The following is a 27027-nucleotide window of genomic DNA, read 5'->3' on the forward strand; positions in this document are numbered from 1 at the left end:
TCGAGGCCCAACTTACGATTTCTTAACCAACAGCCCATAAGACGCATGACGGTTTACGCTTGGTTCGCGAGGAAAGATAAATGTCAAGTTTCCGCGGATAAATACGAAATTTTGAAGATAATTACGAAGATCGGAAAAAATGGAATATCTCCATTTTTATGCTATGGCGGCTTAAGGGCAGAAGAGGAAAATCGTAAACCGATCTAGGAGCCAGTATATAAGGAGCCCTAGGCGAGAGGCATGGGGAGGACTTTTCTCAGAGCAAACTTAGCACGTAGAGCAATTAGGCATATTTTCGTTTTTGTTATTCGAGCTGCGACTCAACTAGGTTATTGCCGTCCTAGGGTTTTAGAAATAGGAATCTCGCCGACAGCTCTCGTAGCCCAGGCTCTTACCTTGTTGTAACGCTCAAACGCGAATTCAGAATAAGATCTACTTTGCTCTCTTTTCGATTTCTTATACTTTATTGTTGTTATTCTTGTGTTCTGATTGTTTGGCGTGTGGTATTAGCGGATATCCGGGACTTCTAGGAAATTAGGGTTTTCCTAGTTTCCTTATTTAAACGGAAATCGACGGTGCGAATTTCGGTTCCCACATTCGTTTGCTACATGTAAAAACCATCTCAATTCTATTATAAAAAGCAGTTGACTTTGAACACTAAAACATTATAATTCACTGAGTTATCAATGATTCTCCAAAGATTTGTTGAGGCAGCCAATGCCTTTTTTACGAGGGAATAAAGCAAAGAGATCAGTGATGAGTTCAGGTTTGTTCGAAACCCTCATTATGTGTTGTTTTTTTTATACTTTTTTCGAGATAGTGTCTTTTCTTTCTTCTACAGAGAAGCTCTAGATGCTCAAAGGAAGTTTCACGAGAAGGAAAAGATTAAGGCCAAACCATAAGATCTTTTAGAGATGACTTTGTTTAGTACATGTATGAAGTTTTGATTTTGCTTCTTATATTGGTCTCTTCCATGAAATTGTTGCCTATCTTTACTTACACGTACTAAAAACTTCAGGCATAAAGTTTGTTTGTTCTCTGATTTTGTCATTGTGTTTGGATTTACAATTTTGATTTTTAAAAATTGTAAAATAATGATTTTATTTGTTTTAGCTAACATTTTTTTTGCCAACAAAAATATCTAATCTACTAAACCATTTTTTATCTTTGATATCTAATCTATTACTCAAATTTTAACAATATATTGCAATATAACTCTCAACGATAGTATGATATTATCTAGACATTTTTTATAACAATATTACATACAGTCCTGTATTTGCCAACTTTTCTCAAAGATGATGTGTAACCGTTGCCAGCTTCACTTCCCCTTCCATTTAGGCAACAAGGAGGAGAGCCTATGATGTAGATATGGCTTTGCTCGATCAGAAGGTTATCATACTCAAGCTTCTCTGAAATGTTGTAGATTTACTCAAAACCTATGTAACTTTTCAATTCACAAAACTCAAACACAACGCAAACAGACCCCGCGCAAGCGCGGGGTGTCGACCCCTAGTGACATTAATGTATTGGAGTCTTCGCATCTTTTCTCCATTCTCTCTCAAGGTATTGCACATCATGCTTATTATATCATTAAAGGAAAATAATATAATATGGGTTATTATTTGGCTGATGGTATATATCCAAAATAGTCCACTATAGCACAAACTATTCACGAGCCAATGAGTTCAAAAAAAAAATATTGCTACGCAACAAGAAGCATGCCGAAAAGATGTAGAACGTGTCTTCGGAGTTCTCCAATCATGTTTTGCAATTGTGAAAGGATCCGCTCATTTTTGGAAAAATATGTCATACATGATGATGCAGAAAATATTTGGATATATTCCAAATATTATTATTTATTAATAGGATAATTACTTTTATTGTTTTAAGGTTTTAATGGTTTTTATATATTAAATTAGATTAGAGTTTTTTAAGATTAGTGAATTATTATAAATAGGCATTCAAGCCTAAAGTTGTATTCAGTTTTATGCTAATTTAATAAGAAATAGATTTTATACGAGCTTTATAGCACGGGAAAGAGTATTTCCAAACCCTAAAGAAGTTTCTATAAACCACTTAGAAGAGTATTCTCAACCCTAAGAGCTTTTGATTAAGCATTGTGAAAAGTATTCACAAAACCTAGAAGCTTCCACAACATCAATTGGTATCAGAGCTGCGATCCTTTGGTTTTCTAATCAAAGACGATTATGGATGTCATGGTGAGTATTAGCATCTATCCTATCCTGGACGAAAGTCTTTTTATTAAGAGAGAAGCGAACCATGAGATCTATCGAGAGATCTATGAAGATCTAATCTATGATGGGTATGAAGATGATGTTTATGTTCTTGACTTTGTCTTCAAAGAAGATTTTTTTGAAAATCGGAGTCGTGCAAAGTTAGGGCGAAATCGTTTTGATGAAGATTTTGTGCAGAGTCTTAATAATCTGCTGCATGCAAACTTTGTGCAAAAACAGATATGTGAAGATTCAAGTTACAAACAGATCCGTGAAAAAATCGTGCAAAACAAGCTACTGAAGATTCGAAGAAGATTTTTTATGGGAAAACGTTTTGGATTTGAAGACTACGATCAAGATTCGAGGATGAATCTTCTCCAACCCGAAGAGAATGATGCAGAGAATATTTGGATATATTCCAAATATTATTATTTATTAATAGGATTACTTTTATTGTTTTAAGGTTTTAATGGTTTTTCTATATTAAATTAGATTAGATTTTTTTAAGATTAGTGATTTATTATAAATATGCATTCAAGCTTAAAGTTGTATTCATTTTTATGCTGATTTAATAAGAAGGAGATTTTATACGAGTTTTATAGCACGGGAAAGAGTATTTCCAAACCCTAAAGAGGTTTCTATAAACCACTAAGAAGAGTATTCTCAACCCTAAGAGCTTTTGATTAAGCATTGTGAAGAGTATTCACAAAACCTAGAAGCTTCCACTACATCACATGACATAATGACTATTTGTATAATTTTACATAACATGATAATTGAGGATGAGCATGATTCCGATGCACCAATTGAAATTGATAGAGAAGTTCCACCTTTAGAAGTTGACATCGAACAAAATGAAAATATTCGTTTTCAAGATCTTTTGGCTCGATTTCGAAGAATAAAGGATCAAGAAGCTCATTTCTTCCCTAAGAACGCTTTAACTGATCACTTGTGGGAGAAATATATGTTTAGTGCTTCTTCATAAAATATGATGTGCTTAGCTTACTTATTTATGTTATGTGTGCTAATTTTATTTTATGATAATATTTACTTTATACTCCCTCTGTTTCTAAAAGATTCATATTATAATTTTTTCACATATTTTAATAAAACATATTAAATTTGCATATTTTTTTGTGTTTATCTTCTTTCCACAATTTTAAGCCAATAAAAAATCAAGTAGTGCAATTAAGATTTTTGAAATTTGCAATTAGTTAATAAAACATGCATTGAAAATGTAAAAAAATGAATCTTTTAGAAACAAAATTTTTCTCTAGAATATGTATCTTTAAGGAACGGAGGGAGTATTAATTAGTTATTGTGTTGGATTAGTATTAAAACAAATAGTTGGGTGACATTACTAAATATGAAAAAGTATAAGGTGTTTTTAATAATTAATGATGAACTAGAAAAAAATATAATTGAAATATTCCTTTTTGAAGAACGAAATTAATTAAATCTTTGGAAAAAAATGTTGCTTCATTTTTTTCTTCATTTTGAATAAAGTGAATATTTGAAGATGAAAATAAAGCAAACCATTGTGGATGCTCTTAGGGCAACCCCAATATAACTTCTTAATGTCGTGGGAAAAGATGATTTCTTTCTCTAATCTGACGCCGGTAAAACTATATTTTAGTGAGACTTTTTTTATTACAGTGTTGCACCATATATGTCGTCCAATTATAGCAACGACAAAACTGTTTTTCCTTAAAAAAAAATTACAAATACAACAATTTATTTGAAGCTTATTTAATTATGCTTGATTATATAGCAATTGAATTACTATATTTAATTAGATTAAATATTTTATGTCAAAATAAATATATTATATTTACTTTGTATATTCTAATTTAATTAATATAACAACTAAATTTATATAATATACTAAAAATATAAAATTAATTAAAAAATACATAGCAAAGTTCATCAAACATTAAAAACAACATTAAACTAAACAAACATAAAATGCATAAGACAAAATAATATTTTGAAACACAAATTCAAATACTAAACTAATAGTCGAACATAAAATGCATAAGACAAAATAATATTTTGAAACACAAATTCAAATACTAAACTAATAGTCGAGAAGATTGTTGTTAGCTCGACTAAGATAATTATAACACGGAATATAATATTCTAGATCATTTGGTGATATTTGATCTTCACCTTGAACTTGTTCTCCTTGCGATTGAAATGCTCAATACTGAGATCCTTGATATTGATATTGAGAACTTTCTAGTATTCTTCAAATTGATTTGTTTGTACTTTTTTCATAATAGTTTCCATTTTGTTATAATTTATGATTTTGAAAAATGTCATTTTAATTATTTACATTTTAATATTATTAATTTTAATGTTAAGGTATCGATCCAAGTTCTCATTTATAGATTAAGCTGTCGATTACGGCTTGATTAACGATCTTCGAATCGACTTCGACCTTGAAATCTAAAACGCAATCAACGCAAACAACAGAAGTGAGATGTTCACCCGGTGTTCACCACACTTCTCCGATGTGGAGAAGCCGCTATACTCACCGGAGCTAGCTCAGCTAGCAATTCACTATAATCGACGAGATTACAAGTGTTCGATATCACAACCTTATATCGTTTGTTCTTCTTGCAGCTATTACAAGCACATACACAAGGAATTGACCAGAGAAGATTACGTTAGCGACTACAATGGAGATGACAGTCTTTCAACCTCCAGTTCCTCCGATGACGACGGCGGATCGCAGAATGAACCGGAGAAAGCACCGCGACCTCAAGAGCTTCGATCACTGCAGGATCTCTCTGATCTTGATCTCGCTTTCTCCTTCCAGCTACGCGTAATCTCTCCTTTCTCTCTTCTCTCTGTATCGCTTCTTCTCGTCTCTGTTTCCGAAACGAAGAAAACTTCTATGTAACAAACTCGTCGGGTCCCACTTGTAACAATCTTCTCCTCTATGTAAAACGCTCCGTTTCACTCCGCTTTCTCCATCGGGTTAAGGCCCATAAACCTGAATCTTTTCCGATAGCTAAAACCCAAAATGACATGATACGACACCGCTTCACAAATCTCCATCAGGAAACGACCCCCAGCATTACGAGATGCTTCTCGAACGCACCACCAGGTAAACTCTTATTCAGTAGATCAGCTGGATTTATACTAGTATGAATCTTCAGAATCTTAACCAGTCCAAAATCCACAATGTCTCTGATGAAATGAATCTTGTTTGCTACATGCTTAGTCCTGATATGATGAACTGAATTCTTTGCTAAACAAATAGCACTCTGTGAATCACAGTTGAGCTTAAAACACTCAGATTTAAAACCCAATTCACCACAGAATTCTCTCAACCATAAACCTTCCTTTGTAGCTTCAGATAACGCCATGTACTCAGCTTCTGTTGTAGATAGAGCTACAACATATTGCAATGTTGATCTCCAACTAACTGTATTTCCACCGACTTGAAACACATAACCAGTTACTGAACGCCGCTTATCAAGATCCGTAGAGTAATCAGAATCACTAAAACCTTCAATCTCAAAATGTCCAGACTTAGTAAACGTTAGACACACTTCTGAAGCTCTCTGTAGATAACGTATAATCCACTTTACTGCCCCCCAATGTTCTTGACTTGGCTTAGACATGAACCTGCTAACCAAACCAACTGCGAAAGCTAAATCTAGTCTTGAACCAACCATTGTATACATCAAACTCCCAACTGCGCTTGCATAAGGAACTGAATCCATCTTTTTAGCTTTCACAATCCATTCTTTATCTGTTACACTCTTCAGTTTGAACTGACAGTTAGAGGGAGTAACCACTGGCTTACAGAATTCCATTACAAACGTTCTCAAAATCTGTTTCACATACTTTCCTTGAGATAGTTTCAACACTCCTTTCTTTCTGTCACGTATAATGTCCATTCCAAGTATCCTGGCTGCGGGACCAAGATCCTTCATTTCAAATTCAGACTTCAAAACTTCTTTTAGTCTTGAGATTTTCTTTTTGCTCTTAGCTTCTATCAACATATCGTCAACATACAGAAGTAGATAGACATTATCACCATCCTTCCCTTCTTTCAAGTAGACACACGGATCCTTAACACATCTCTTGAAACATGTTGTCTTTATAAACAAATCAAACCTAAAATTCTACTGTCTTGGCGACTGCTTTAATCCGTATAAAGATTTCTTCAAGAGACACACTTTCCCTTCATCACCTTTCTTGATAAAACCCTCTGGCTGTTCCATGTAAATCGTTTCATCTAGATTCCCGTGAAGAAAAGTTGTTTTCACATCCATCTGTTCCAACCCAGCATCAAAATTGACAACATAGGAGAGAATGATTCGAATTGAGACATGTTTAACCAATGGCGCAAATATCTCGTTGAAATCAATACCTTCAACCTGAGTATAACCTTTAGCCACTAGACGTGAATTGTATCTAGGATCTTCCACTCCTGGTATACCTTCTTTAAACTTATAAACCCATTTGCAACCAATAATCCTTTGTCTCTGAGGTCTCTCCACCACGTCCCACGTTCCATTCTTGTCCAGCGAGTCCTTCTCTTCACCCATTGAAGCATTTCATGATTTTCCAGTCCTTACTTTTTTTTGCTTCTGCATAACTCTGAGGTTCATTTACCTCTATATCAGCGGCACTGGTTAAAGCATATGCCACAAAATCTCCACTCTCAAAGATAGCCGGAGGTTTTGTCTGCCTCCTTACACGATCTCTTGCCAGAAGATAATCATCCAAAGATGCCTCGGTGTCTCCTACTTCTTGTACTGCTTCTACTTCCTCTTCTTCTGAATCTGAGCTTCCTTCTTTATTCAAGATAGCTCCACCTTCATTAGTGTTTCCTGATCCTGAAGTCAAGCCAAATTAAACCGTTGAGCCTCCTCTTGTAGGTCCTTGAATTAGATCAGCTTTAAAAGTTACTCGCTTAGATTTAGGAGAAACTTCAGCTTCCTTTCCCTTTGATTTCATATACAAGCTATCTTCATCAAACACCACATTTCTGCTTATCGTAGACTTCTCTTCTTCTGGTAACCAGACTCGATATCCTTTTGTTCATTGTGGATAACCCATGAAGATAACTTTTAAGGCTCTCGGACTCATCTTATCTTGAATTGTGTGAATGTAAGCAACACATCCAAACCTCCTAAGATGACTGAACTCCACCTTCACACCAGATCACGCCTCTTCTGGAATCTTAAACTCAATTGACTTGTTTGGAGTTCTGTTAATCAGATAGACAGCCGTAGCAGCAGCTTCAGCCCAAAACTTCTTTTCTAAGCCAGATTTAGCTAACATACACCGTATCTTGTCAGCAATGGTTCTGTTCATTCTTTCTGCAACTCTATTCAGTTGCGGAGTATAAGTGCAAGTCATGTGTCGTTTTATTCCAGCTTCCTTACACATCTTGTCCATCAAGTTGTTACAAAACTCTAGCCCATTGTCTGTTCTTAGACATTTAATTTTCTTTCCGGTTTGAGTTTCAACTAGCTTTTTCCACTATGATATATTCTCGTAAACTTCATCCTTAGACCGTAAGAACCTGATCCAAACCTTCTTAGAGAAATCATCAATCAGTGTGAGAAAATACTTACAATCCGACAAGCTCTCTTCATTCGACATTGAACCCCATAGATCACTATGAACATATCCAAGAATCTCAGTAGTCACATGCTTCGCATTCGGAAATGATAACTTGTGAGCTTTACCAAGAACACATACTTCACAGAAATCCAATGTATGAACCTCCTTCTTCTCAAGATACCCATTCTTTACCAGAACGTTCATGTTCTTTAAGCTCATGTGACCAAGCCTTGAATGCCATCGATTTGTGAGATTCACATCAGCTCTAGCAACATTAGCTTCAGCTTTAACTACGGTTCCTTGCAAGTAGTATAATCCATCCTTATAGTTTCCTGAGAACACTTTCTTGACTTCTTTGAGGAAAGTAGCCTTGTAGTCTTCTCCCGTGTACTTACATCCGTTCTTTTCCATTTGACCATAAGATATCAAATTTCTCACCATTGATGGCATGTACCTCACACCAGCCAGAACCACCGTAGACTGATCAAGATTCACAATCTTCAGCTTTCCAATTCCTTTTACTTCACTGACAGTATTGTTTCCCATTAGTAATTTTCCTCCATCAAACTCCTCTAGATCGAATAGAACCTCTTTGTTTGGTGTGATGTGAAATGTGCAGCCTGAGTCAAGAACCCATTCTTGTTTCGTATCTTGCATACTCGCTGTTAAGATCATAGGATATTCCTTTTCTTGAGCAACGTTTGTGGAACTTGTAGCTCTCTGATCTTTTCTCTCCGGACAATCACGTTTAAAATGACCTTCTTTTCCACACACCCAACATTCTCTAGTGTTAGGCTGAAACTTCCCTCTTGACTTTGATCTGAAGCCTTTGCTCTTTGATCTATTCTTTCCATGGTTTTTCAGAACGTTTGTCTGACCTTCCCCTTGAGACAACTAGACCTTCAGCACTTGACTTTGAACGCTTGTTCAAACCTTTCTCCTTGAGTTCTGCTTATTTAGCATATACTGAGGTTGTCACTTCTTTGACAGTGAGTGTCTTTTCCATACTTTAGAGTATGAACCAATGAATCATACTGAAGGGGAAGGCTTGTGAGGATCTGTATAGCTTGATCCTCATCTGACACGTTGATATTTAGACTAGCAAGGTCATCCACCAGCTTTAGAAACTTGTCAAGATTCTCTTCAATGCTTTTGTTTTCATCCATCTTATAACTCGCAAGGCTTTGCTTCAAGTAGATGTGATTAGGAAGAGTCTTGGTTTGATAGTCACCTTCTAAAGCTTTCCATACTCCAATGGCGGTGGTTTCCTTCATCACTTTCCTTAGAACCATATTTGTCAAGCTGTAACAGATAAGATTCTGAGCTCTTGTATCCTTTTCTTTTGCCAAAGGATCCTTCTTCACATCCTGATCTGAATCACCATCTGATTCCTTCTTTGATGAATCAGCTTCTTCGTTTAAAATGTGTCCCAGGCCTTGCAGTTCAAGCTGCGCGCATTAACATCTTAAACTTCCACATACCAAAATCACCAGATCCATCAAACTTCTCTATCTCAAACTTGCCATGAACTGACTTCATCTTGACCAATCAATCGGTAAACACAAACCGCAACCTCACACCCAAGCAAGCAAGCAATAACCACAAGCGATCGTACCTCCAGGCTCTCTTAACCGAGAACCTGGCTCTGATACCACTTGTTAAGGTATCAATCCAAGTTTTCAGTTATAGATTAAGCTTTCGATTATGGCTTGATTAACGATCTTCGAATCGACTTCGACCTTGAAATCTAAAACGCAATCAACGCAAACAACACAAGCAAGATGTTCACCCGGTGTTCACCACACTTCTCCGATGTGGAGAAGCTGCTATACTCACCGGAGCTAGCTCAGCTAGCAATTCACTATAATCAACGAGATTACAAGTGTTCGATATCACAATCTTGATATCGTTTGTTCTTCTTGCAGCTATTACAAGCACATACACAAGGAATTGACCGGAGAAGATTACGTTAGTGACTACGATGGAGATGACAGTCTTTCAACCTCCAGTTCCTCCGATGATGACGGCGGATCGCAGAATGAACCGGAGAAAGCACCACGACCTCAAGAGCTTTGATCACGGCAGGATCTCTCTGATCTTGATCTCGCTTTCTCCTTCCAGCTACGCGTAATCTCTCCTTTCTCTCTTCTCTCTGTATTGCTTCTTCTCGTCTCTGTTTCCGAAACGAAGAAGAGTTCTATGTAACAAACTCGTCAAGTCCCACTTGTAACAACCTTCTCCTCTATGTAAAACGCTCCGTTTCACTCCGCTTTCTCCATTGGGTTAAGGCCCATAAACCTGAATCTTTTCCGATAGTTAAAGCCCAAAATGACATGATACGACACCGCTTAACAAATTTAATATATTTTAGTTATAAAATAATTTATATCTATCAAATTATTAAAAGACACACAAACGGAAGCTCCATTAGTCCAGTGGTTTGACTAAGGGTTCATTAATTTTTTTGCATTAGGAAGTTTGGGGTTTAAACCCCAGAAAACGCAAATTATGCAGATTATGGAGAAAAAATTTACAAGAGATCTTCAACATGGTGCAAGGTTTGGAGTGATGCAGTCAAACGTGTATTCTCATATGGTGGTAGAATTGTCGGCTGTAGAATCGTATATGTATTATTTCTCAGCATTGTAATAACATGATTAATCAGACGTTAAAAAAAAGACACACAATTAATTTAATAATATTATATAAAATATTTTTTTGAGTGTAAGATTTGGTGTAATGGGTTGGAGGCACTAAAAATTTTGGTGTTAAAATTGCATTAGGATGGTGGAGCTTTTACACCAAAATTGTGTAATGGGTTGGAAATGGCCTTAGGAGATGGGGAGCAAGGTAGATTTATTGCTTTGTTCGATTGCGCGTGACTGCAAATCCACGGCTTGTGACCAATCGCTATTTGTAGTTATCGCGGAACTAATTGCACAATCAAATCGCAATTTTAAGTTATTGAAAAAAACCGATTATAAATTAAAATTTTATGTGATTTATGTCTGATTATTGTTGTGATTAGTTGCTGAAATCTTCAACAACAAAACGAAAAACATTGGTAGAAGGTTGCAGTGAATATCTATCGAAGCTTAAGATAATTTATCACAGGATGGGCTATAAATAAGCCTCCACGTATTCCCGCCCCAAAACTCATTGATTAGTTTTTTTCTTCAACAAATCCGATTTTCAGTTAGTGGAGAGTCTTGACATGCGGTTTTTCGGGATAAGCTCGGTTTTGCAAAAATGTCACTGAGTTTTGAACCGAATTATATTTTTGTCATCGACTTATATAGACTCGAGAGATCTTGATCTATGTGAACGACAAAAGACGGTTGCTTCCTGACACTGTGTGCTAGACTATCCGCCTTAATAGAAACTAGAGCTTGATTCGCACGCCCGCACGGATGTCGATTCTTACGTTTTTATACATTCATATTCATTTTTTATGATTACTGTTATATGTTTTTGATATATCATCACATAACTAATTGTATTCAAAATATCCAAACCGAATCTGGTATTATATTTTTTTGGTAAAAATATTCTAAACTTGTTTCAGATACATTGGTTATTTGGATATCTTTTAAGTTCTATACATTATAACCTAATTGATCCATAACCTGGAGGATTCGACTCAACCCCATCCAAAAATTTATAATACCCGAGTAGGGCCTACTTTCAAAACCCAAAAAACAGAAACCCAAAAAATAACATGTTCCTGAATGAGTATCCGAATACCATGCCTAATTGTAACTATAGACAAATAAAAAAGTTTTGTGTTAACTGTTTTGGATTCTAGGCACGAGCAAATTTATTTAAACCTGTTAAATTATTATGTTTTTTAACAATAAAAACTAAACTATGATGTATGTCGTACCGGCTCAAATATCCAAGTAAATTATTATGGTTAATATGTAAAATAAATTCTGTCAAATTATTATAGTAAATATAATTAATGAAATTTTTAGGAATAGTGAAAAAAGGAATGTCATACAATAAAAAAATGGTTGGAATGTGTTAGAAAAGAAAAATGAAAATGGTAAGAGACCATTTAAATTTAAGAAATTATTCTCTTGTACTTTTGTTTTAATAAAAGAGATATTTTCTGTTATTTTGAAACCAATGAATTAGGAAATGCTAAGATTTTATAGTTAGACATGGAATATTGTGTTTATTGTCTAGTGGTTATGATTTTTATATATACTCTTGTTTGTTCCCTAATTCAAGAGAAAATCTAGTTTATGAACAAATTAGTAAATTTTGGAGATACTGGAAATATATTTACTTGATTTCCGAAGTCTTAGAAAAAGGTTTTATAAACAAAATAGTTGATTTTATTCTTAACTAGGGTCGGTCCGGCCTACGGACGAGATTTTTGTTAAATATGTAACATAATTATTGATTTTAGTTATTAAATCTAATTGGTTATATTAGTATGCGAGATGTGGACATTTGATTTTTGTTATTCGCTGTTTAGTAGTATTCAACTGTATGGTTTTGTTTGTTTGATTGTTCTGTTAGATTGATTTTGTGAACATGGGTCCAGTAGAGGGGCTACTTTTGTATTAAAATTTTTTACGTATATTATTATCGTTGGTGATTGATATGTGTTGACAAATGAGATGTGTATAATTTTCTTGGAAGCTGATGGGGAAGGCATGTATTATTTTAAAATTTTATCGTAATAGCTTATTTTAAAACGTTGGGCAGCAGAACTTTTAACTTTTCTTTTTAGATTTGTTATTTGATAATTGTTTTTATGTCGTAATTGTTTAGTTTTTTTTGTTGGAAACTGTGGTAATATGCTTTGTATTCACCTCTGCGCATTTCAAGTGTTGTTGCAGTGGCCACCCAAAATATGAAATAAGAGAATGAGACAGATGATTGACCAAATTGTATGACATGGAACCTATCATCCATTCCTTTCTTGCATGACTTTATTTTCTTCCGCAAAGCTCAAGAATTTGTTGTGTTTTCAGTAACAATACTTGTAGCTTTTTATGAAACAATTGGAAATAAGTATTTTTTATACGTGAAATGGAAGAGGCTTGTTTAATAACTTTTTGTCTGGCCCTCTTGTATTTCTTATATATTATCGTTAGTTGAATGTTTATGCATTTAAAGATGGTTTTAAATATTTTCCAGAAGTTTTATTACTTCACCGTCGCCAATTCTTCTTCAACCGTGCCTACAGTGGAAAATTCAGTCATCACCAAGTTACAACTTTGTAATATGTGGTTGATGTTTCCTACATTTCCTTAGACGATAACTGCCTTTGGTTAGCTTTTTGAGCACCTGCAATTAGTTACATTGCAGTCACGACCATTGACAACGTCAATCTCAATGACCTGTGTTGCAGAGAACAACTTACGCCATCAACCCAGTTACAGCTGGATTCAAGGGATCATCTTCCTTTGTGAGGTCAGTTACATGATTCGAGGATGTTGTGCTTTGTTGGTGCTTGTTATTCAGACTGGTAAAAATTATTTTGTTGTTTTCTGAATTGTCAATGGATTGTCGGGTTTTTTTTTTATATTGGTTTAAGACATGTAGAATGAGTAATGATTTTATTTGTTCAACGAAAAAACCAGAGAAAGATACTAAATGAATTATGTTAAGGAATATGACAATGGTGACGTGTGATTTCATATATTTCATTTGCTTTGTTATGTGTTAAATTCTATCTTAAACCCTAGCATGGTTGTCTCTTTCTCATTCTCATTAATTAATCCCATAGTTTAATTAATTTTGTGAAATTTTCGGAACATGCGAAACATATTACTAATTACTATTTAACTAAAAGTTACACATCAAATTCGAAAACATATAATATATTATTTATTATACTAATGAAGTGAGCCCCACTCTCTTTAACCTCTTATTTTATAACCTTTTTAACATTTGGTGGCATTTTTATTAAAAGAAGCAAATGTTTCCTTTTTTACAGAAACGTATCCTAGTATTACAGAATTTAATAGTGAATTTTTTTTAAAAAGCCCACTTCCTTAATCATCTATTGTTTAGGTCCGAAGAAGCCCAGTTCTGATATGTTGGTAAGAGAATGGTTGATACCCTAGGCCTAGGTCATGCTTCTTTTTTTTCGTTCATGTCAATTCAGATAAAACAAAAAAAAATCTTTTCATAAGGCGGCATAGGTGTAGCGGGCCACCGGTGTTGTAATCATATTGGTGGGGTCAGATCTGAGACATGTAACCCAAGCCTTCTGCAGTGTCTCTTCTGTAGATCCACGGCGGTTCGGGTTTCTTCGAACTTGTAGCGTGGTGGTGGAGGTTAATCGGTGATGAGACGCGACGTAGGTTGTGCGACCTGCTTCAGATATGAACCGTCTGGCCTCCCAATACCTGAACAGCCAAACCTCGACGGTGGTGGTACAAATGCCGGCTTTCAATTCAGCGAGGAAAAGCGGAGTTACCATTTTTATCTCTACAATTTTTAAATGGTAAGAATTAAGAGAAATAAGCCGATGAATTTCAAGGAATGAAACTCACTTATTTATAGTTGGAGATTCACCCCAAAAAATCAAGGGGTGATGTTAATGAGGACCGTAATTACGACGATTCCACTTTTGTAACGTTCAGTGATTTCGTTCGTCGGTAAGAAGAAGACTCTTCGATTAAAGGCTGACACTGGTTACAAAAAAAGTATTTATTGAAGTATCAAGAGAGGCACACATGTCAGCTTGAGGTTACTCGATTTTCTGATATGGATGTTGATGTGTCCTAAGCACGAGAGATCAAACTCTATTTTATATAAATAGATATATAATCAAATATTTTTTTGATAAAGCCAATATATAATCAAATATAAGTAATGATTCATAATGAATTGTATATATCAAAGTCGTAAAATCACCATAAGTTGATTATATTAATAGTTGATTTTTGAGTGAATTTATGGTTTTTAGATTATCTTACTATATGAATTGAATTGTTCATTAAGTTAATGTATATATAACCTTGTGTTTGCTTGGTGAAATCAGCTAAAGGGTGAGGATTTATCATATACTGAGTTCGTTTCTTTCTTTTTTTTGGGGCAAAGTTTGTATCTTTCTATAGATGAATTTGAGGAGAAATGCAGGGGGCGGGGGAAGTCGTATTGAACTGATGATTTGAGAGGAATTCATTATATACAAAATTCAAAGGAATTTCTAAAAACTCGGGATTTAAACAAAACTTTAGGAGGTGATTAAAAGGGATTTTAAGAGTTTTAGATATAAATAAACTTTTTAACCTATTTAATGAATTGAGCCCAGAAAATCTCGAAACTAGAAACCTTTCTATCACGACTAGACAAAAACTTTATTAATCTTCCCTTTGACACGTCCACATCATTCAATCTTTAAGTGGAACTACGTCAACGAGAGAACCTCTCTACATAAATAATTCTTCTTTAGCTTCTGATGTATCACAGTTGATACTTGTCCGTTTGAATCATCATCAGATCAAGTAAAGAAAATTTGTTAAAAGAACAGAGCAAAATCATGTCAAGTGTATTTCTAGCGGTGGATCCAGTAACCGACATGGACAAAACGTTTCCGACTAGTGAGAATGGAAGGTGGTCGGGGATGACGACAGCCGGTGGTGATGGCGACGGCGGCTTGATGGGATCACATAATATGTACTTTTTAGCCGACGATAAAAAGAAGAGGATGAAATCCTTTTTTTATTTTTTTGAAATACCATCTCATTAGGTGTTTCTTCTGACTGAATTTTGACTACAAATCATTTTTTAGATAAATCAAAATAATTCATGATAAATATTATTGTTGAAATCCCATTTTTTCAATAAGGAGGGATTTCACGGGGTTTATGCAAATGATAAGTTCAATAAGTATGGATTTGTAAAAAGTTTTATAAATATTAAATCCAATAAGGTAAGATTTGCTAAAATTTTGCTTTTAACCACATCGTGGTGGCCTAGTGGTTTCCACTAGAGGAGGAGTTGCCCTGTTGGTCCAGGCCAGGGATCGATTCCCCTCTAGTGCGAAATTACTAGCTCCACATGTGGCCACGCGGATATGAGTCCATGCTTACGGTCCATTTGAATACCCGGAAGAGGATACATCCGTGGGTTGCACCTCCCATCCGGGAGTTAGGTCTGTGTCTTTAATAGACCCGGATTTAACCCTTTTTTTTATCAAAAAAAAAGATTTGCTAAAAAACCAGAATTCTTTCAAATACCTAATCCAATAAGCCCCATGTAGTATACTTACATTATTTTTGAGATAATCTTTCTTCAGTGACATTGAATTGTAAATATTATATAAGTTTAAATGTGAAATCTAAATTGTACTCCAGTTTTAATATATTAGATTTTTGTTGGGCTAATCTTGAAGATAAAATAATGTAGAGTTTCAATAATGTAACTCATATAAAATTAAAACGCGTATAGCCGTTTTAGTCACAACACCGTATCCCAAAACCCTAATCTTTACATGTTCGGTTAGGTTCTTCGTAGGGGTGGGCGTTCGGGTACCCATTCGGATTAGGTTCGGGTCTATTCAGGTTTCAGGTTTTTGGGGTCAAAAATTTCAGTCCCATTCGGATATTTCTAAGTTTCGGTTCGGGTTCGGATAACCTATTAAAATTATTTTTAAAATTCATTATATACTTTAAATTTCTCAAAAATAAAAATATTATATTACATACAAATTTGAATAACATATGTCAAAATACGTAAACTTAACATATAATTTGATTTGGTTTGAATATTTGGATAGATAAGCAATAGATATTTCAAATATTTTTTGGTGTTTTGAGTATATTTTAGTTATTTTAGACATTTACTTTTGACTATTTGTATATATTTTTAAGTATTTTGGACAATTTAAAAACATCTTATATATTTTGGATGTTTTTAATAGATATTAAATTTAAAATATATTTATATAAGGGGATATAGAAATCTATTTCAGATATATTCGGGTACCCAGAATACTTCGGTTCAGGTCGGGTTCGGTTCCGGTTCTTTAGATACTAAAATTTTGAACCTGATCAGATATTTAGTCAATTTTTGTTCGGGTTCAGTACTACTTTTTCGGATCGGGTTCGGTTTGGTTCTTTGGATTCAAATTTTTTTGCCATCCCTAATACATCCATTATTTTTGAGATAATCTTTGTTAGTTCTATTTTTTAAGAAAATTATTTAATACTTATAAAAGACAAAACATTATTTAAATATAAATTTGTTTAATTTTCTATGGTATTGAATTGTAAATATTATGTAAGTTTAAAGGTGAAATCTAAATTGTACATAGATTTTAATAGATTAGATTTTCTATGGGCTAATCTTGTAGATAAAATAGTGTAGAGTTTCAATAATGTAACCCATATAAAATTAAATCGCGTATAGCCGTTTTAGGGGGTGTTATTGGTTCTATGATTTTAATGGATTTGAAAATCCAAGCAAAATCTAGTGTTATTGGTTCTATGATTTTAAAATCTGTATTCAAATTCATTGTTATTGGTTATATGATTTTAAAATAGATTTCAAAATTAGGTGTTATTCAATAGTAAGGATTTGATTAAGCATTTGATTTGAATTTGGATTTGAATAGATTTATAAGTGTTTTAGAGAGTAAAATACAAAGAAACAAATATTGAGTTATAGCTTGTTATTTTGAATGGATTTGTCTTATAAATTTTTGATAGGTTACTAAAAGTCTCGTGCTTGTTTGATAGGTTCTAAGCTCTTTTGTCAATTTATTATCAAACATGGATTCAGAATTTCTTGGCCAACAAGAATCAGAAGAAAAAGAATCATATTTGTCTCATGAAGATGATGAGTTAGATGCCCATATTATTTTATTGGTGCTCCTAATTCTTTGTCAGATGATGTGTTTGAAGAAGCGACAACGGGAACTTCAGTTACAAATTGAACGTCCCACACGACGCCCAATCACAAGAGCTGGTCAAGATTATATAGATAATGTGTTAAAAGAAGATCCTCTTCATTTTAGAGAGTTATATCGGATGTATCCAAATATTTTTTTGAAGTTATGCAATCTTCTCAGAGAGAAGACAAGTTTAACTGATACAAGATATATCAGCCTTGAAGAAATGGTTGCATCTTTTCTCCTTGTAGTTGGTCAAAATTCGAGGTATTGCTATACAAGAGATACTTTTAAGAGATCCAAGTTTGCTATAAGTGAGAATTTTCACAAAGTTTTGCAAGCTTTAAACCAAATTTCACCAAGTTTTATGGCTACCGCCGGACCCGGAACACCTCACAAGATTAAAGAAAGTACAAGATTTTATCCATACTTCAAGGTACATTTTTTAATATTTTAACCATGGTTGAGTTATTATTTTCTATATATCATAATTTTACTCTATGTTAGGATTGTGTCGGAGCTATCGATGGTACACATATATTTGCAATGGTGCAAAAAAAAGATGCAGCTCCTTTCCGCAACAGAAAAGGTGATATATCCCAAAATGTGTTGGCTGCATGTAATTTTGATCTTGAATTCATATACGTACTTAGTGGATGGGAAGGTTCAGCTCATGATTCAAAGATATTAAATGATGCTTTAACAAGGAACACTAATCGACTACCAGTTCCAGAAGGTACACATATATATATATATATATATATATATATATATATATTGTAAATCATACATATTTTTTCCAGATAATTAACTACTTTATTGTTTAATATCAGGAAAATTTTATCTAGTTGACTGCGGTTTGCAAATCGTCGAAACTTCTTAGCTCCATATCGAGGTGTTCGATACCATCTACAAGAGTTTTCTGGTCAGGATTCTACTCCTCAGAATGATAAAGAGTTGTTTAATCATCGTCATGCTTCCTTGAGGAATGTTATCGAGAGAATTTTTGGTATATTCAAATCTCGGTTTCTAATTTTTAAATCTGCACCCCCTTTTCCTTACAAGACACAAACAGAGCTCGTACTTGCGTGTGTTGGGTTACATAATTTTCTTCGAAAGTTTTGTAGAACAGATAATTTTCCTGAATAAAAAGACTCTGAGGATGTAGAAGATGTTGAAGAAGTTAATAACAATGATGAAGAAATTCTTGTAACTCAGGATCAGCAAAGAGAACATGTCAATCAAGTGAGAGCCACAATAGCAACAGATATATGGAGAGATTTTATAAACGTATGATATATGAATGTGTTTTACTTTTTATATACTTTGTTTTATTATAAAGCTGAATTTATTGCAAATCTATTTGATTGATTTTAATAATCCATTTATTTTGATTCTGAATTCCGTATGTTTGATTTCGAAATCTATATGTCTGATTTAAAAATCAATGGATTTCTTAAATACTAGAAGAATTCTCAAATCCATTAAAATCATAGAACCAATAACCCCTACTTAATCACAGCACCGTATCCCAAAACCCTAATCTCTACATGTTCGTCTTTAAATCACCTTCTGTCCCCTCCCATTACATATGCGATTCAAACAGCCGGTGTTTTTTTTTTTTTTGCTTCTTCGGTTCATATTGTTATAATCAATTGTTCTCTTTGTTTTTCCTCTACAAAATATTTTTTTCTTTTGAAGAGAAAATCCTTTTTCATCTTCTTATTTATTCGGATTCAAGTGATGAGATTGGATCTAAAATTATCACAACGGTTGTCTGATTCTAATGATGCACCGGTCCTTATATATACTCTGATGATAAAATCCAGTCCTTCAAATTTAAACCCTTTCTTTAAAATAAACTTTGATTTAATGCTTTGTTAGTTCTTCGTATAAACCATCATTATACTAACAAATTACATAAACTCATATTGAATTAATTATATATTTATCAGAGAACTCTACCGCAACGGAGGAAATTCTCCGGTATCGGAGATTCATCTCTTGTCGGAATATTCCAAGGATCTTCTTGTCCATCACCTTTAACCCTGAAGTAAAGCTCTTCACCAAGATACCATTGCTCTGCCTTCTGTGATCTCACGTTCCACATCCCTTGATTATCCATCGCTATCAATATCGCCACCCACGAATATGGAAAAACCTATACACAAACACAAAATAATTAAATCAAAACTAATAAAAAATAATTAAAGTTATTAAAAATTAAACCTGAATTGTCGAACGAGAAACAGCGTCCACTAAGTTGTATCCAGCTCTCTTGCTTTCAGACCAACCTCCAAACCCCATTCTGTTACATTTAAAGCAACATTGTTAATCTTGTCATTAAGAACATGGTTAAGATTATGTTTGGTTTTTTTTACCCGACAACCCAAAAATTGTAACCGTCGATGTGCCAGCTCTGCGATTCATCAAGTGGATTCTCGAAAACTATGTGGACGAAATCTCTGTACCGAATGTCGACCACTGATGTTCCAAAACGTGGCGTTTTGTTGGAAGGATAAGTAGGGAACATGTTGGGGACGATCGTGTTCTTTAGCTGGAAGTGATCAGCGAGCTTTAAGGGTGTTTCGGGGAAGACAAACGAGACGCCGTTAACTGTGTAACGGAGCCTGTTCGACGATGACATGACATCGTTTTGTAAGATTATTGTTCTGCTGACGTTAACGCGTCCATAGTGGTATGAGCCTTGTGGGTTTGGTCTTGCTGCTCCAACGGCTAGGTCCTCTCTGTGTCACAGTTATTAAGTTTTTTAAGAAATTTAAAAAAACTAGGAAAATGCCTAAAATTGATTATGTGTACTTATATAAACATAATTTTTGAGTCTAGAAACACGTAACAGTTGTGTTATTGTGGAAATCGTTTAAAATTTGGTGAAGTCAGATAACATATATTCTCTCCATTCCACAATGTAAATAATTTTAGCTATAAACACTAAAAAAAAGTATTATTTAAAAATATTTCTAATATATAAATTTAATTTAATTCAACCAATCATAGAAACTTGCAAATTACTATGTTATTAATGTATTTTTATTAATATATTTGATAAAATAAAATAGGAGAATTAAAAATCACAAATAATTAATTATGTGTATTTATAAGCAGAAAATATTTTATGAGTGTAAAAATAAAAATTCTGGGAAATTTTAGGATTTGGTGAATATTCACGTAAAATATACTAGTTTTTAATTACCTAATAGATAGGGTTTGTCGAACCGAGGAGGCGTAATCCCACGATTCCGGTGCAGCGGGAACTGGTCCGACCGGGTCAACGGGGGAGTTGGGATATCGGATTAATGCTAAGCCGGTCATGTATGAATTACTAAACCGGGTTGAGGCGAAAATGTAGTAGGAGCGGTGACTTCCAATCGGGTCGGTTTTGGCAGTGACGAGAACGGAATATGATTGGCCCACATGGATGTCCAAATTTGATAAGGTACGTTTCTGAACATACGAACCCTCTGTCTCAACCAGGAGCATATCATGGTCTTGGATCCTGAAGTTTAAGGATGTCTTCAGACCCACGTTTGATATTCTCAACCTATATGTTTTACCTGTTATTATGCACAAAACAAGACGTAACGTTTGTATGATTTGAGATAATAATAATAGGGTTAATGTGACGTTATACCTGGTTGAAATGCAAAGAAGGCTTCTTCGGGTCCATGCCCATTGAAAAGAATACCATCAGGAGTTGCTAAACTGAGACCATTGTCAAGTGAAGCTCTCATACCCTTTACCCCATTTAGCAAAACAAATTAAAATGAATGCATGTAGCAAAGGTGCAAAGAATCAATATTTTTATTTCTTTTTTCAAGAAAACTTTTCATCTTGATAATATATCTATAACCAGATCCAGATCGCCCAATGTTTGTGAGGTTCTCTGTTCAAATTTTTAAAACATTTTAAGATAACTTCAATAATAATTTTTTCACAATTTAAGGATCATGCGACGTATATGCATAGTAGCTTTTTAAAAGTTGGAGACCAATAAAAATGTTTTATCTGAATGTGCTCAGATACATTCAACGCAAGAATGAAAATGAAATTTACCCTATAGTCAGTATAGAACCAATCGCCGATCAAGATGTCAAACTCGCCATCGGGCCGAGGGAATGGAACCGGGACCAGTTCTGGACTGTAGACTCTAATTGAACCGTATCCTCCGGCCGCCTTTTGGAACAGAAGTGTCGGGAAGTAAAAGTAACTTCCGATCTGATCCTTTATCTGAAACCGGTACGTCCAATTTGTTCCCGGTAGTATGGGACAGTTTGTCCCTCGAACTCCGTCTTGCCACGAGTTTTTCCTCATTTGCAACCCATTCCTTAAATTTATGTGAATTTATTTGATTAGGGATTATGATTAGAATAACAAAAATACGTAAAAATACTTACACTGTGAACAAAAAATTACCAAGTCATGAGAAAGGGTTCGGTCAAATGGTTGAAAATGTTGACGTTTACTACATCACCTGCTGTTGCCTTAAGGATCGGTCCAGGAAACATGTCGTTGATCAGTATAACCTAATTCATATACTATAATTAGTGATTTAGGAAACTGTATTTTAGCATTTAAATAAGCAAACATAAATGGAACCTGCTTGTTGGCTCCAAGGATGGAACGTTCTGAATAAGAGACAACCCATTCATACGAAACAGAAGGTGCCATGGCATTGCTCAACTCCAAGACGACCAAAGAGATCAGAAGTAACACACCAACCACCACATACCTCATCACGAATAAAAACTTAAAAAATTGTGAAAAACTTTGTAAAATGCGTACAGAGCTTCTCCTGTCTGCTGAATATTGAATATGATCAGAAGGAAGGGTAATTATTTCATGCAGTCTCTGTTTTCAACCTAATCACCACCCTTTATGATAAACATATGTTCACGTTATATGTACCTGACCAATATATCCTGGTATTCACACGGGCATTATGGAATATCCATGTACTTAAAAAATATGGGAATGTGAATAATACATGTAAATTGTGTGTTTATTCCTCTACACAACACAGTGATTTATTGTAAACTCTGGGCTCAGTCATTGTGCCAAACCCTTAAAGGCCCATTAAATATCTATCTATATAGATGATAGACTCATAACTGCACGTGTGGGAAGAGGTGGGCTTGCGTCTTGCGATATATTGTAAAGTACATGTGACCTGTCTGAGAGGAAAATAACAAAGTGCTCTCGCTTAGACCCACGATATAAATAACTAAGACCACCTTTATCCCGGTTTCGGTTGGAGATTTTTAGAGTTAAAGGTGCATTTAATTAAATGAAAAGAAATTAAATTGTATGTAATCGATCTTTAATGGAAGATTTTCGGAACCGATTACAAAGTGAGTTCTATGGGCACGTGTCACGTAACGAGGAGAGGAAGATTAATTAAAGGTTTTTTTTTTCTTCTCTTTCTTTCTTCGTCTTTTCCGCTTCTCTCTTCTCTCTTCTCTCTTCTCTCTTCTCTTGTGTTCTCCGAAAGACGACGAGTCTGATCCGTCGCCAAGCTGATGCCATCCTCCGCATGCAATCTCATTGCTTTCTTCTCTAGCTATTCTGTCAGCACAAACTCGATCTCCACTCTCCTTCTCCAGCTTCACTCCCAAAACTCTAGTCTTCTCCAGAACCAGAACCATAATCCGTTATCTTCCTTCTTCTATGTTTGCTTCCCATCGACCCCGCAATTTCATCAACGTAAGATTCGATTTTTCCTCTATTTAGTAGATTCGATTTTTTAAATTGTTTTCGTGTAGATGATTCAGTTTCTGGGTTTTGAACAAGGGGGCTCGTGCTGTTTTGTTTGTTGCAGGTGGGTTTGTTTAGGGGATCCTGGCGTTTTTGTTGATCTTGAAGCCTTTGTCGAGGTAAAGATTCATGTTTTAGTCTTGTTGGAGGCTTAATTAGGAGCAGATTGTTTTGTTACTAATTAACTGATGTAGTATTGTGGGAGGTTTAAATTGAGTTTATCTAGTGAATGATCTTTGCTAATTAACTCATTTAGTCTTGTGGGAGGCTAGAATCAAGTTAAGAGCTTAGTGTAATGAGTTGATCTAGTGAATGATCTCTGTTAAGTAATTCTTTTTACTGTTTTGATAGTTCTGCAAGGCTTCTATTCGTGTGTGTATTTGCCTAATAGAATAACATCATCTTGAAGCTCTTATGCTTGTTTTATTTCGCTTGTATATTCGTGTGTGTGTTCCTCTGTGTATTTGCATAATACAATAGCATCATCTTGAAGCTCTTATCAGATCTATGTCTTTAACTTAACCTTGTACATAGATTATTCATTATGTTCATTAATTCCTTTTAATATCTTCATTCTTCTGCGAGTCCTCTATTGGTGGTTGAGCTGGTTGTGGCACAGGATAAAACACATCACCTGTCTTGGAGAAGCAACCATTACCGGCGCCTCTCGGTGAGGTAAGTTTGCTAAACTTTGTCTTCTTCAAGTCTTGCATTTTCCTTTATTGCTTTACTATGGATGGTAGTTGATAGATGCGATTAATAAATGCTTGTTAGAGTTAGGTTATGGTTTGTTAAAACGCGTGTGATCAATGGTTGGTTTATTTTAATAAATATGGTAGATTCATGTCAACTCATCTTAACTCAACTCAAATCCAAGAGTAATGTCGAATGCTTCTTTAGGACGTGTGTGATGAATGCTTCTTTCTCTTCTCTTCTATTAAACCCGGATCTTCTTCTTTCTCTCTTCTCCACATTACTACTTCTTAATCTCTTCTTCACATTACTTCTTCTTCCTCGCTTCTTTCAGATTACTTCTTCTTTCTCTCTTCTTTATGATATGGATTCTACGAATCCATATAGTCATCAGAACTCGAGTTTTGTTGACCTTTTGAGCAGTCAACAAGAGCCGTTTCGTTATGAGGGTTAATCACAGCTCCCTGTCTTTAATAGTCAGTCTACTGCAACTTCAAGCTTCCGTGACGACACACCTACCGAGCGCAAAGAGAGGAAGAAATGGACTCCCACAGAGGACGTAGTGCTCATAAGCTCATGGTTGAACACGAGGAAGGATCCCGTGGTTGGGAATGAGCAAAAGGCGGGAACTTTCTTGAAATGAATAGTAGCTTACTATGCAGCCTTACCAAAGGTGGTAAACGGTGAAAAGCGAGAGGCTATTCAGTGTAAGCAAAGGTGGCAGAAGATTAACGATCTTGTTTTCAAGTTTTGTGGCTCATACGAGGCGGCAACAAGATAGAAAACAAGTGGGCAGAACGATGGTGATGTTGTTAAACTTGCACGCGAGATCTTTTATAACGATCAAATTCAACCTTCACCACGCATGGGAGGAGTTGCGCAACGACAAGAAATGGTGTGAACTTGCAAGTACTAAGCTTGATGGTAGCTCTAAAAAGAGAAGGTGTGAGGATGGTGCACAATCTGAAAGCTCTCAAGGAACTATCAATCTTGATGATCCACCCACCAAACGTCATGTTGGTGTTAAGGCAGCTAAAGGAGGAAGAAGTAAGAGAGGTATGGAGGATGACAAGTCTCTCTCCGCGTTTCATACCATGTGGTCTCTCAAAGAGAAAGACTTGGCAGGCAAGGAAAAACTGTCTAAGATGGGTCTGCTAGACAGACTCATTGCGAAAACAGAGCCATTATCTGAAGAAGAAGAAGCTCTAAAGAAGAAGTTAATCAGGGAAATGTTGGCTAATTAGTGTAGCATGTTGAAAACGAGTCTCTATGTTTCATAATATGTTTCTTGTTCTTGGTCTTAACTACTTTTAACGGTCTTGGTGTTAACTACTTTTAAGTTTCTTGTTCTTGTTCTGTATCTTGTGTTTCTTGTTTATGTATCGTTGTGATGATGTTGTTTAATGGATTTAAGTTGTAATGGAATGGATTATAGTGTCTACTTTTAAGTTTCTTGTGTGGTGTTAGTTCTGTAATAGATTATAGTGTCTCTGTTTCATATAAATTGTTATTTTTTTCTCAGCAGGTTACATGACACAAGAAGGGACCTTGGGTGTGGAAGTCATGTTTTGTTTCTGAAGTCTTGTTTGAAGTGAGAACATGAGTCACGGAAGTGGGAGTCATGTTTGATCAAAGACTGTAATGAGCTCTTTGAAGTCATGTTTGATCACGAGTCATGTTTCTGAAGTCTTGTTTGAAGTGAGAACATGAGTCACGGAAGTGGGAGTCATGTTTGATCAAAGACTGTAATGAGCTCTTTGAAGTCATGTTTGATCACGAGTCATGTTTCTGAAGTCTTGTTTGATTGTGTAATGTATTTGTTTTATGTGTCACGGACTGAAATAGTCTTGTAAAGTCTCATCTTGTAAAGTCACGAACTAAATTTATTTTTTCTATTGTCTGTCAAAGGTTTTGTAAGTTTGTGTCACAGACTTGGTAATCAAAGGCTCGTTGTCTCTCATCTTATTTATAAGTCTTATAAAGGCTCGTTGTCTCTCAATTCAGCTTTGTATCACTTCTGTCTTTTCCTTTCATCTTATAAACGCTTGTTTTCCCAACGTTTGTATTCAGCTTTGTTATTCTCCTTCTTATTCTCCAACAAATCAAATCTTATTCACAAATGCTAAATAAACCACATCTAAACACATGGCATTTTCTTCTCAAAACACATTTGAGAGATCCCTTGATGAGGATTTTGATCAAACATTTGAGAATTTGGCTATTCAATTCGGTAGTCAAGAAGATGAGAGAAAAGATAGAAAAAAACGAGTTTATATAGAAAGAAATCGAGAAGCCGGTCATATACGTTTATGGAATGATTATTTCAGTGAAACTCCGACGTATCCTGAAAATTTATTCCGACGACGTTTTAGAATGAACAAGTCATTGTTCATGCACATTGTTGAGCGACTCTCCGACGAAGTTCAATTCTTTCGCCAAAAAACGATGGTCTTGGAAGGCTTAGTCTCTCTGCCCTCCAAAAGTGTACAGAAGCCATTCGTGTCTTGGCTTATGGTACTGCGGCTGATGCGGTCGACGAATACCTCCGGCTCGGGGAAACTACAACTCGGGCATGTGTAGAAAAATTTGTGGAAGGAATAATCAATTTATTCGGTGATGAGTATCTAAGAAGACCAACACCGGCTGATTTTCAACGTCTACTTGATATTGGAGGGCATCATAGATTTCCCGGGATGATAGGAAGCATCGATTGTATGCATTGGGAGTGGAAGAATTCTCCCACTGCTTGGAAAGGGCAATATTCGCGTGGTTCGGGTAAACCAACAATCGTTTTAGAGGCCGTTGCTTCATATGATCTCTGGATATGGCATGCATTTTTTGGTCCTCCAGGTACCTTAAATGATATCAATGTTCTTG

General features: G+C 35.1%; 3 protein-coding genes across 3 annotated transcripts; 2 read left to right on the forward strand and 1 right to left on the reverse strand.

The window, feature by feature from the left end:
• The first annotated feature begins 17911 nt into the window (after positions 1–17911).
• On the forward strand, positions 17912–18981 carry LOC106323785. Its single transcript, XM_013761854.1, has 3 exons — positions 17912–18121; positions 18193–18421; positions 18839–18981. The coding sequence occupies exons 1-3, from the start codon at positions 17912–17914 to the stop codon at positions 18979–18981; spliced, it is 582 nt and encodes a 193-aa protein (XP_013617308.1).
• Positions 18982–19517: 536 nt separating this feature from the next.
• Positions 19518–22588, reverse strand: LOC106325610 (monocopper oxidase-like protein SKS1). Its single transcript, XM_013763655.1, has 8 exons — positions 22303–22588; positions 22120–22229; positions 21760–22030; positions 21338–21440; positions 20900–21260; positions 20067–20432; positions 19915–19993; positions 19518–19846 (listed from the first exon to the last, which is right to left on the reverse strand). Exons 1-8 carry the CDS (start codon positions 22438–22440, stop codon positions 19637–19639), a joined length of 1638 nt encoding a protein of 545 aa, XP_013619109.1. The 5' UTR covers positions 22441–22588; the 3' UTR covers positions 19518–19636.
• A 2362-nt stretch (positions 22589–24950) lies between these two features.
• On the forward strand, positions 24951–25394 carry LOC106323786 (glutathione S-transferase T2-like). The gene has a single exon (XM_013761856.1). It carries the CDS (start codon positions 24951–24953, stop codon positions 25392–25394), a length of 444 nt encoding a protein of 147 aa, XP_013617310.1.
• Positions 25395–27027: the final 1633 nt, after the last annotated feature.

Source organism: Brassica oleracea, chromosome C2 (genome assembly GCF_000695525.1).
Source record: "Brassica oleracea var. oleracea cultivar TO1000 chromosome C2, BOL, whole genome shotgun sequence".
Taxonomy (NCBI): Eukaryota; Viridiplantae; Streptophyta; class Magnoliopsida; order Brassicales; family Brassicaceae; genus Brassica; species Brassica oleracea.

Excerpts from the sequence above, each read along its gene's own strand:
- LOC106323785 (XM_013761854.1), top strand. The coding sequence starts at position 17,912 with ATGGTTGCATCTTTTCTCCTTGTAGTTGGTCAAAATTCGAGGTATTGC. Across the intron at positions 18,122-18,192 it reads GATTTTATCCATACTTCAAG|GATTGTGTCGGAGCTATCGA; the intron begins GTACATTTTTTA and ends ACTCTATGTTAG. Across the intron at positions 18,422-18,838 it reads TCGACTACCAGTTCCAGAAG|ACTCTGAGGATGTAGAAGAT; the intron begins GTACACATATAT and ends CTGAATAAAAAG.
- LOC106325610 (XM_013763655.1), bottom strand. The coding sequence starts at position 22,440 with ATGAGGTATGTGGTGGTTGGTGTGTTACTTCTGATCTCTTTGGTCGTC. Across the intron at positions 20,433-20,899 it reads CGACAAACCCTATCTATTAG|AGAGGACCTAGCCGTTGGAG; the intron begins GTAATTAAAAAC and ends ACTGTGACACAG. Across the intron at positions 19,994-20,066 it reads TACAATTTTTGGGTTGTCGG|AATGGGGTTTGGAGGTTGGT; the intron begins GTAAAAAAAACC and ends TAAATGTAACAG.
- LOC106323786 (XM_013761856.1), top strand. The coding sequence starts at position 24,951 with ATGGTGATGTTGTTAAACTTGCACGCGAGATCTTTTATAACGATCAAA.